This window comes from Diadema antillarum, unplaced genomic scaffold (genome assembly GCF_040938485.1).
Source record: "Diadema antillarum isolate AM-2024a unplaced genomic scaffold, OU_Dant_1.0 scf00000113, whole genome shotgun sequence".
Classification (NCBI taxonomy): domain Eukaryota; kingdom Metazoa; phylum Echinodermata; class Echinoidea; order Diadematoida; family Diadematidae; genus Diadema; species Diadema antillarum.
This window is the reverse complement of record NW_027271002.1, coordinates 670,760-683,175: the sequence shown is the minus strand read 5'-3', so window position 1 is coordinate 683,175 and position 12,416 is coordinate 670,760. Positions and strand designations below refer to the sequence as shown.

General features: G+C 40.4%; 1 protein-coding gene across 1 annotated transcript; it reads right to left on the bottom strand.

Annotated features, from left to right (window-relative positions):
• Positions 1 to 3,237: 3,237 nt before the first annotated feature.
• LOC139719697 (uncharacterized) lies at positions 3,238 to 4,560 on the bottom strand. Its single transcript, XM_071631095.1, has one exon. It carries the CDS (start codon positions 4,372 to 4,374, stop codon positions 3,238 to 3,240), a length of 1,137 nt encoding a protein of 378 aa, XP_071487196.1. The 5' UTR covers positions 4,375 to 4,560.
• Positions 4,561 to 12,416: the final 7,856 nt, after the last annotated feature.

Below are 12,416 nucleotides of genomic sequence, written 5' to 3'. Positions count from 1 at the left end.
TTCATGTGTACAAACTCTTGGAATTCAGCGGAGGTGAACTGACTTCCGTTGTCAGTTACGATGATTTGCGGTAGTCCATACCTAGCAAATACGCTTCGGAGAGTATCAATGGTGCGCTCTGATGTGATACTCGGCATGATGAATACCTCCGGCCATTTAGAGTATGCGTCTACTATGACCATGTAGGTGAGACCTTCGAATGGTCCGGCAAAATCCACATGGATTCTTTCCATCGGTTTGGACGCTGGAATCCATGGATGTAAGAGTGTTTGCGCTGGCTGATTTTGCACAACCTGACATGTTTCGCATCGCTTTGTGCATTCCTCGATCTGGGAATCGAGGTGCGGCCACCATACGTAGCTTCGTGCGATTGATTTCATTTTTACTACTCCGAGATGTCCTTGATGTAATTCCGCAAGGACTGCCTTCTGCATTTTGTGAGGGATGATGATTCGCATTCCCCACATGAGTATGCCTTGCTCGATTGTGATTTCTGTTCTACGCATGAAGAATGTCTTTAGCTCGCTTTCTTCTGTAGGTAGCTGCTTTGGCCATCCATCCAAAGTATATCTGAGCACTTTGGACAAGATCGGGTCTTTGCGCGTCGCATTACGCAATTCCTCGTGTGTTGTCGGTAGCATGTCCACATGACAAACCGAAACATTTCCTGGTTCACGACCTTCGCGTTTCTCGTTTGAGTCCGGAAGCCTTGAAAAGCAGTCTGCGTTTGCATTGGCCTTTGATGTGCGGTAGCGTATCTCGTAATCAAAACCTGCGAGGTACATAGCCCATCTTTGCATGCGTTCCGCTGCTAATGTAGGCAAACTCTTGTACGGGCCTAGCAGTGCTGTGAGCGGCTTATTATCGGTAATAAGCGTAAACCTGCGGCCATAGATGTACATGTAGAACTTGCGAAGCGCGAATATGATTGCTAACGCTTCTCGCTCGATCTGAGGATATTTTCTTTCCGTTTTCGTGAGCGACCTGGACGCAAACTGTATCGGTCTCTCAGTTCCGTCTGGTAGTACGTGCGACAATACTGCGCCTATGCCTATCGGACTCGCATCCGTTGCGATGGAGATCGGCAACTGTGGATCATAATGGATCAAACAATCTGACGCTTGCAGCAGTTCTTTCGAGCGTATGAATGCCGTTTCTGCTTCTTCGCTCCAAACGAACTTCCGATCAGATTTCAAAAGATCTGTGAGCGGGGCGATCACGTGCGCTAAATTTGGAACATACTTGCGATAGTAGTTCAACAACCCTAGGTACGATCGTAACTGCGACACATCAGTTGGTCTAGGGAGATTCACAATCTGCTTCACTTTCTCCTCAACAGTGTGCACACCTTGCGCATCTATACGATGTCCTAGAAACTCCACAGAGTTGCACTCGAACTCGCATTTCTCCTTTTTGAGCTTCAGACCGCGTTGCTCTAAGCGCGTGAGCACTGCGTCCAAATTTCTCATGTGCTCTTCTTGCGAACTACCCGTAACGAGAATATCGTCTAGGTACACCTGTACTCCCGGTAATCCTTGCAAAACCTGATCTATCGCGTTCTGCCAAATTGCCGGTGCTGTGGTAATCCCAAACACTAGTCTATTCTGCTTGAACAAACCCTTGTGTGTTGATAGTACTAAGTACTGTTTGGAGTTTTCATCTAGTTCCATTTGATTGTAGGCATGGGCTAGGTCTAACTTCGAAAAAGTTACTCCTCCACTCAGACTTGACAAAATGTCATCGACATTTATGTTGGGTGGTGCCACTGAACTAAGCACTGGGTTGACGGTGCACTTGTAGTTTCCACACAGCCTAACTGTTCCATCTTTCTTAGGGACAGGCACTATGCCTGTGCTCCATTCACTGTGTTCTATTGGTGTAAGTACACCACACTTCTCCAATCGGTCTAGTTCTTGTTCTACCCCTGCCTTTAATGCATACGGGACTTTGTAGGGCTTAGTCCTGACTGGTGTAGCATCATCTTTCACCCTTATGCTAGCCTTTGCATGTGACAATTTACCTAGCTGTCCATCGAATAGCTTCTCGTGTTTCTGAACTACTTGATCGCTTAGCCTATGCACGTTCACTTTCTGGTCCAATGTACTAGTACCAAGACTTGTCTGGACTAACGACTTCCAGTCTAGTGGAATTACTCCTAACCACTCACGACCTAGCAACATGTACTCTGTACATTCCAGTACATACAGGGCTAGTCTACCTTGGTACGTTCCATATCTGACCCGGACTTGGACTTTACCAACAGGCTCAACTGTCTCTCCTGTAAAACTCGCAAACGACTTCTCAGTCTGGTCCATTTTCAAGTGGGACAAATGCTTTTCATAGTACGACAGTGGTTTGACCGAAAGATCGGTCTGTAGGCCTATCTGTCCGTCGGGGAATGTTCCGCGGAGACTGCGTCTGGCTTCACGGATCACCTCCGTATACAGACCGAAGTCAATGATTGCGGCTCCTGTGTGGAGCAGCAGCGCACAGATCAAACGTTACGATAAACCAAATTTCAGACAGCTGTTTTACATTCAAATAAGTTTGACATGACATGACACATTATGCAGCAATATTTGGGATAAATTTCTCACATTGTGCAATCGAAATACTCACATAAACTCGGTTATAACGCAGAAATTTTATCGATATCGCAATATCGCCGTTCGCGAGCAGTACATCGCCGTTCGCGAGCAGTAAGTCGCCATTTTGAATCTGTAAGCCAATCACATGCGAGGTACGTGTTTTAGTAAAACAAACACGTAGAAACTACCTCGCATGTGATTGGCTAATAGATTCATAGTGTACAGTATGTTTCTGCAGTTTGAATGTGACGACGCGACAGGCTGTGTTTTACGTTGGAAATTCTACTAAAATGTTGGATTATTCATTAATCTGGTGAGTGTTATGTATTCTTAAAAAGCTAATTTCACCATACAAGCTTAAATTTGCCGACCTAGGGCCGTGAATTAGACGCAATCGAGAAGGGTGAGGTACCTCACCCAATTTTCCATAGAGACAGTGGTTAAGAACATCCACACAGCAATGGGTACTGCAACCTTCCGTCTGTCTACGGAGGACAGCGTTAATGGCAAAATGTAAAAGAGTCCTCCGGACAGACGGATCTTTCTGTCTAGACAGTGGTATGATGCTTACACTTGACCCTGTATCGACTTCCATTTGTGTCAATTTACCTTCAATCTCAATGGGGGCCAAAATAGCACCACTCTCAGACTAAACGCTAGAACTGGACCTAGTTCTAAACCTAGAACTACTCTCAGTCCTCAACTTGAACATAGTGCGATCGTACTCAACATCACTTTCATTGTCAGAACCATCACGCTCACTCTCATTCTCACTGTTTCCAGACATATCATTGTATTCATGACTTTCCTTTACATTATGAATACCACCTTTCCTTTTCTGTCCTTCGTTTGCTTTAGTCTTTGACTTAGTCTTGGATCTAGAGTCTGTGTGTTCTTTGTTCTGATTTTTCATCGGTTTTGGCTTACTCCGGCACTTCCTTTCAATGTGTCCTTTCTTCTGACAGCATCTGCAAGTTGCTGACTTAAACCAACACTGATCAGGTGCATGGTTCCTCCCACAACGATAGCACTCGCGTTGTTCCTTCCTCCCGCGGTTACCGCTGCCTGTAGAACCGTGCGACTTGCCGTAGACCGCATTCACAATGGTGCTGGTCCTAGTTCCTGGTCTAGCGCCGTTGTAATCTATGCCATTCCGCGAACTCTGGTTCCGCATAGCACGGGCCTCTCCCGCTGCTGTTTCTCTCTGTAGCGCGTAGTCTACCGCTTCTCTGAACGAAAGTCTGGGGTTTTCTGTTGCTTTTTCCATCAACTTCAGCGAAGTAGGCTCGTGGGAAATGCCACTGATGAATCTATCGCGAAGCTGTTCATCGAGCTTGTCCCCGTATTGGCAGTTCAAGCTCAAATGTTTCAGCTGAACCACGTAGTCACTCGTCGACTCGTCGGGTGCTTGATCACGACGGATGAACTTTCGTCGCTCCGCTACAACCATGGGCGTCGATTTCAAATGACGTCGCAAAACCATCTTCAGTTCGTTATAGGACTTCGATTGTGGGGTGGCTGGTGCTACCAAGTCTCGTACTAGACTGTAGTATTTCGGTCCGATAGAATGTAAGAACATGGCAGTGACCTGCTTTACTAATGCTAGGTCCCGCTCCTCCGTGCGATCGCGTGCGCTCTGTACTGGCTCATCAGGCACCGCGAGCCCATTTGCTAATAGGTAAAGTTCGAACCGCTCGACGTAACAGTCCCAGTCTTCCGTGCTGTCGTAGCTGGAACTAAACGGTGGCAAAAATACCCTGTTCTGCCCCAAATTTGCACTCGCCATTGTGCTAGCTGCACCCCTACAACTTAGAGAGTCGAATGTCACAAATATCCCGTCCTCGTCGCCAGTTTTGTTGTGTTCTTACTATGTGACAAACGACAATGGACACGGACACGTCCCGTTAGTAGCCATCATTTATTCGGAGCCCGTCGTCATAGCAACCACACTATGGCAAGCCAACAGTGCATGATCATACATAACAGTAATGAAAGATGATTTTTTTTTCTTCAAAGAATAATGATTATATGAAATGTATTATTCTGGTTTAATGAATTACGCATTTTATTTTCCTCTTAGTTTCATGCATTTCTGTATACATCTTTATTTTCTCAAACAATGTTATGTTTTGGTGGATATTACGAATTCTAAATCATCAGATATGACACTGATAAAGATTGAAACAGGTTTTTTTTTCTCTTATATGTTATATTATTTCAGCTGCTATGAATGAAAGAATGGTATTGTGAGCAAGTTATTTGTGTTTATTCAGCTTGCCTGCTTTAAAGGCCCTGCCATAGTATAATTGTGAAAAATGTGACAAATTTATGTGTTTATTGTTTTTTAGAAAGATAGATTTATATCATTTTGACAAATGTATGATTAAATGTAATATGTGAAATGAAGAATTATGGATTAAGCAATATATACATGTGCTGTAACCTAGACACTTATGTTTGTTTTCAATCATTCTCAATCATATTTCAACATATCACTTCTCAGTGAATTTCGACGTAAAAGATTAAAACATTTATGTATTTTTCTACCTCCGCAATACTCAACTATCTGGCCATGTTGTAAGTGTATACGGTAATTGTATGTTATGTTTAGGCACTGACAGAGCTACCATACTGAAATAAGATAAATGAATAAATAAATGAATAAATAAATAAATAAATAAAATAGATCAATAGATAAACAAATAGATAGATAAATAAACAAATTTCAGCAGGTTTCGTTGGAGTTCAGAAAAAGACCCTTCTGGTGGTTTTAAGAGAAAATCTGAGAATTGCACATGGTCCGTGCTTGGGATTTTACTTGCTAATTTTGGACCAATAATACTGAAAAATGAGTTGAAGGAGGAAGCATAATCAGCAACACAAGAAATTCCATTACCATACAAAATGATCCGGCCTCGTCCTTAGGCAGGAGATCTGCCAAGAATTTCCTAAATCAGACGCCAGGTGGCGCTAGAATTAGAGGACACTTTGGCTGACAGTTGAAAATGATAAAGTTTACTGGACTCACGAATTATACTCACCACTTGTGGATTTATTACAGTATTTTTTATAACTTTGATGCGATACAATCGTTGGATATTTCAAATAAGATTTATATAACTGATTCCTCGTCTTAACTGATTTCATAATTGCTTTCATTATCCATGGATTCTTGGGTTTTCTGGAATTAGTTTTTGATCTTTCTAATGGATAGTTACGATCATAATAAATCTGAAGCTTATGATTAAAGGAGAGCAACTTTAATTCAATTCATTTATTTCCACATGATAAATAAAAAGGAAATAAACATTACAATAATATGTGCAAGTTACACCATAAAAGATACAACACATGAACGTGGAGGAATCAACAATAGGTTTTAATGGCTGATCTCTGTTAAGGTACAAGTATTAACAAATATTACTACAGACAAAATACTACAGACATTACATTCAATATTCAATTCAATAGTTTATTTATTTCCATCATCACAAAGAAAAGAAAAGAAAAAGTTGACATAATCCAAAGTGATACATTTTTTTTTCATTTCTCTTACACTCGTCCGATAAAGGATTTTTTCAATACAATATAAAGTATATTATACACGAATGATGTCGTAAAAAAAAACAATGCACTTTGTCATGGCAACAAAAATAGTAAATAATCACAATGATGGAAAACAGTGTTCCACTAAAAAAGCCACGCTTGTAGAACGTGGAACACTGGAACAAAACAAAACAAAACAAAACAATTACATTACTTGACTGGCTATACCACAGTGAAACAATAATTTCACAAGGCAGTTGGTATTCCCTAAACTTAGTAATAACGTAAATGATAACATGAGGACAACTGTCAGTTCTTATAAAAAAAAATGAATGCTTGAGATTTGGTCACACAACTGACAAGGGATCGTTTTCGAAAATATTACATAATGAAGGTTGATGGAGCAAAATGATCTTCATTTCTTGTGAGAAAATAAATATACAGTAGAAGTGTCTCTTTTAAAAAAGATTAGGGGCACGACTGAGGTTAGGAGACCTCTGAGGGAAAGTGAGGCTACTGAGCCGGGCTTTCTCTGGGGAGGGGTCCTCTCGGACTGTGCTTCCGATACGATGGAATCCTAGAAACCAGCTTGTTCCGTTTTCTGTAGAAGAGGGAGTCACACTGACATGGAAATTGATGAAATAACAATAACATTTGTGCGGAATCAAGAATTACATGAAATCCATTACTATAGCCGTAAGCCTAACAAAAAAGTAAAAAAAAAAAATCCCATCGTCACCACAAGGGAGCTTTTTTCTCTTCTTCTTCTTTTTTGTCAATACCAGACAACAATACTCTATGATATTGAGGTTTTCATTGGTTGCTCACCACATACAACACAGATCCTGTATTATCAATGGGTTTCGTCTGTAACTCACCGCATTAACGAACATTCGATGAGAGAAAGGGAAAACTACGCCATGCTGTTTCATTTTCAGCGTACATAAACCATGATAAACAGCTATGATTCACTTGATCGAATCACTTTGTGAAATATCACATCTTAGAAATCGCCAAGCCGTCCCTGGACTCTATATCGAGAAAGCTATCTACTTAACAAAGGTAAGTACATGTGATATACTGATTTTATTTGAGGAATGATTGATATTTAGAATTTTGTTTTTTTTTTTAAATTGGAATCTGAAATAGCGACTGTCATACTCCTTATAAAATTTGTTAGCATGAAACCTAAGGTGGCTTAGTATTACACAATTGAGTGATTAATTGATATCAATTGACAGATACTTCAGAAATTTATTAACTTGCTATCCTGCTGAAGGAAATGTCGACAGATTAAGTGCATGCAACCTTTCCCAAGACAAAATCGATGACAATTCAATGATATAACAATAGTTTATTGATACTGCATCTTTTATTTGCTCTCATATCTACTTGCGTGTGTCAACGCCAGTATAGCGAATCACTATATCCCGACAATGATACATGTAATTACCACAAAGTAACTTCTCTCACCTTTTTAACTGGGTTGCTGTGACTGTTTTCAGTAGCAGTTTGGGCGATTTGCTAATGAAATATTCACTTCCCTTTCAAAATGTGTTGCAAAAAGATGACTTAACTGATCTTTCGACACGTGCATGTATCTGCAAAAATCATGTATTCATGTAGACTTGGTTATTATGTAATTTATTTTGTAAGATATGTTTCTTACCAACATGACACATCATCCGGGGCAAGCGTTGCTTTAATAGGTGACACTTTATTTTCCCGTCACTGCTCCTTGAGTCCGCTATAAACAACAAGTTGTTCATATTGCGAGCATTCATTGGTTTGCAACTGATTGACAAATTGCCCTACATCTCGACGGAAGAAATTCATGAATTTGAATTCATTGGTTTGTTTTACAGAAAGTAAGATTGAATGACAATGTGTGACTCTTTAATATGGCCACAATGCGACTCATTTTCATGAGTAAAGGATCTGTGTCCATATTCGTTCCTTCAGATGAAGCTGTCCGCCATGTCTTTTTTTGTCCTCCTGGGTCTTTGTGTCCTCCATGACGTAACGCTGGTCGAGGGTAAGTCTCTTTCAACTTTATTTGGAAACTTTTATCGTTTTACATCAATCATATTTAACTGTCCTAACCATCTGATATAATCAATGAGATAGTTGCCACAAATTTCAATGTCCGTGCATTAAATGTATTTTGTTTGGCTTTCACTTAATCTGTTTGCAGACATAATATTCTCTTTGTGGAAACATGATCGAAGTAAGCAGTCGATCGCCGGGAAATGCTAATTCGAGGATTTCGGAAAGATGGCAAACCCGGAAGAATGTATATTTGGAACATGTAATCTGCACGGTATAAGATGAATATAAGATTACAACAATAAAGACATTGATGATTTCCCTCTCATTTGTCTTATTCTATACAAATATATACAAACTTCAAATATGATATATCATGCTCGTATATTTTCGAATTCTGTTTATACGCTGGGCAGGAACAGGAAGTAGACTCAGCGACCATTTCCGGCTCCTCAGAGAGAAGCGAAGTAACTCGGATGAGAGTGGGTCGAGTGGTAGCCCCAGTGGCAGCTCGAGAGGCAGCTCGAGTAGTAGCTCGGAAACACGGCCTGTATCACCCGGTCCTGTGGTTACTACTGCAACAACAACACGTCGTCAGACCACAGACACCACAGCCAGAGTTACTACCATGGCTACCACCATGGAATCAACTCCAGATACTCCCACTAATCCTACAACAGCTACCACCATGGAATCTACAACAGATGCCACCACTAATCCTACCACAGAGGTTACCACGGAACTTACAACGGCTACCACCACTAATCCTACAACAGCTATTACCATGGAACCTACAACAGATATCACCACTAATCCTACAACAGATACCACCACGGAACTTACAACGGCTACCACCACTAATCCTACGACAGCCACTACCATGCAACCTACAACGGCAACCACCACTAATCCTGCAACAGCTACCACCATGGAACCTACAACAAATATCACAACTAATCGTACAACAGCTGCCACCATGGAATCTACAACAGATGCCACCACTAATCCTACCACAGAGGTTACCACGGAACTTACAACGGCTACCACCACTAATCCTACAACAGCTATTACCATGGAACCTACAACAGATATCACAACTAATCGTACAACAGCTACCACCATGGAACCTACAACAAATTCTACCACTAATCCTACAACGGCTACCACGCAAGAACCGACCACAGAGGGTATCACCACTCTACAGGCCACGACCACGGCGCCGATACCGACAACTACGTGCGTCCCTTCGCCCAGGTCTGACGTGCCACTGTGTCGAAATCTCAGCAGCGCCCGCTAGTGGCTGCTTTTCAACTCGGCAGTACTAATGTTGGCCTTGAAACTTATCAGTGAATACTTAGCCCGAACAAGGAGGTTGAAGAGATGGAGTAACAACAGAGCTATTCCCTTTGATCTATGTTCGAAGCCGCCGCTCAAAAACATTTGAAGCATGTACCAAACAGGATCTGCCGCGCCGATACGAAGACAATTGACTCGTGTCTCATTGCATAATCACCAGCCACTTTCAAAATGAAGATACATGTGTATGTCTTTGTGATGGTAATTACTTTTCGCTATCCCTTGTTATAAAAGGTAGGTGGTACAGACACGAGGATGCGCGAACAGAAATTGAGGAAAAATGCTGAAATGAAGACGAAAATTACTCGACTGGGCATACCCGGGCACTAATATGACATATCTATCAATAAAGAATTATACTTGAAGATTATTACATTTCATTTGGGGGAAATTAAGTGGAAAAGTGATTAAACCAGCTTTCCAGGATGGTAAAGTTTTAAACATTTTCACATCATACAGCTCTGATTTACATTTTTGCGCAAATTTCCAAACGGAATTGACTTTTGTTTTACAAGCTTTTTAAAGTGAAATTTCATTTAATTTAATAAATAAATAAGCAAATATGGCCAACATTATGATAACGTTCAAAATGAATCTTCAAATTGCTCAGCAAGACGGCGGCTTGGAATATCGATCATCAAAGGCACAAGTGCACCTGTGGAATTCTTTTGTACATCAATAGAAATCTGACAACTGTTTGAATAATTACAGCCAGTTGGAACTCCATGTTTAAAACCTCCTGGCCCGAATTACGAAGTTCACAGTCACCACTAGTCTGCAACGACCTCTCCAACCACAGCCTTTGTAAAACATGGAATACTCTTCAAGAAGAGCAGTTGAAAACAGACATGCAGGAAGTGGTAATTTACATGTCAATGCTGCATGGTGCTGAAAAGAAAGCAAATCCACCTGTAAATACCAGTCTGCACCTGGTTCATTTATAACACAGTTGTCGTGAAGCCCTTTCTAGGTTTTGCTCCATTCTAATAGAAGGTCCCAAATGATCTTTATCTGCACATATTCAGATTGGAACCGTGAACTGGCTTATACTAGGTGTTAAAAACAATTCCCACTTTTGATCCTTAAATAGTTCGAAAGCTATATATCAGATAACACTGTCACTGATATGAATAAAAGCTGAATAGTGCATAATTTTGTTGGAGGTGATTTGACCATGATAGCATGAATCAGATTAATTAAATCCATGATTAATTTTAGAGTTAAGTTCCAGATTTTGGTCAAATTTGAACTCTCTGTACAAAATTGAACTTTACACAGGAACCATGTGTATGTGGTGAGTGTGTGCTTACACAAAGACCTAAACATAGACATGAATACCACGAATACCACCTTTCAGAGCTCTGCTGACAAGGCTTCTGAACTCTTGCTCCAAGGCACATAAATGCTTTATTTGAATTCATGATAGATTGCCCTGGGCATTGCTAATCTGAATTCATGGTACAGGGTAAAATGCATGCACATGAAAAAAGAGTAAGCACATGTTTTCATGTGCTTCCATACACTACATTTCAGGATGAATAGAAACTAGCGGTGATAGTGGAATTTCTAATGAATATGTAATAGAGCATTCAAACCTTGCCCATTGTTCAGGACCACTGCCTGGGTGTTAACCATTTACTCCCATACACGGTTACAGCTCGTTATTCCGAAGGTTCGTTATTCCGAAGGTTCTTTAGTCCGAAGGTTCGTTATTCGGAAGGTTCGTTAATCCGAAAATGTGATGAGGTTTGTTATTCCGAAGGTTAATTAATCCGAAAATGAAATAAGGTTCGTTATTCTGACGGTTCGTTGATCCGAAAATGAAACAAAGCTCGTTATTCCGAAGGTTCGTTTCGGACCCTATATCACTTCGGATCAACGAACCTTCGGAATAGCGAACCCTATTTCATTTTCGAATTAACGAATCTTCGGAATAACGAACTCTTTTTCATTTTAGGATAAACGAGCCTTCGGAATAGCGAACCCTATTTCATTTTCGGATTAACGAAACTTCGGAATAACGAACCTTCGGAAAAACGCCACAAATGTTCGTATTAACGAACCCTTTTTCATTTTCGGATTAACGAACCTCTAGGTATAGGGAATTGTGTGTTTCGGATTAACGAACCTTCGGAAAAAAGAACCTTCGGAATAACGAACAGCACCCCCATACACACCAATTGACCCATGTTCGAAAAGTTTTGTACAGAGGGTTGAAAATAGAGCAAAATCTGAAACCTAACTTAAAGATAAATGTTGAATTTAATGAAATTGATTTATGCTTTCATTTTTAAATCACCTCCAACAAATTTTTACACTATTGTATTCAGCTATTGCTCATATCAATGTCAGTGTTATCTGGCATAAAGTTTTTGAACTATTAAGGATCAAAAGTAGATTTTTTTTTTTTGTGGTAACACCCAGTACAATCAGTGTCGAAGCTTATCCAAATGCTAGTCACGAAATAAACTTATTCCATTCTTTATCAAAGATATTGAAAGGATCATCTTGGCGAAAATTAAATGAGTCAGAACGCCTAGGCTAATGAACAATGTAATAAAACAAAATGTCTTTATCTATTGCCTTTGTTTCTGTTTTTCTATTTTTGACAGTTATGTGAGTTGGGAGACGAAAGTGAAATTGCTCCGTGTTTGTCAATCAACTCTCCGACACTTTTAGCAGTGAATTGTTGCCGTATGATAATCACTTTACAGTGTGCCGTTCACATTCTGTCACGTCGTCTTCTCCTAACTGATTTTTCTATCAACATTCAAATAAGCATGCGAAACACTTAATCCGACAATTTGAGCTTGAATTCGACAACTGTTACCCAGACCAGCCAGCAGTGTTCTTTAATAGCGTTGATACATCACTTACTCT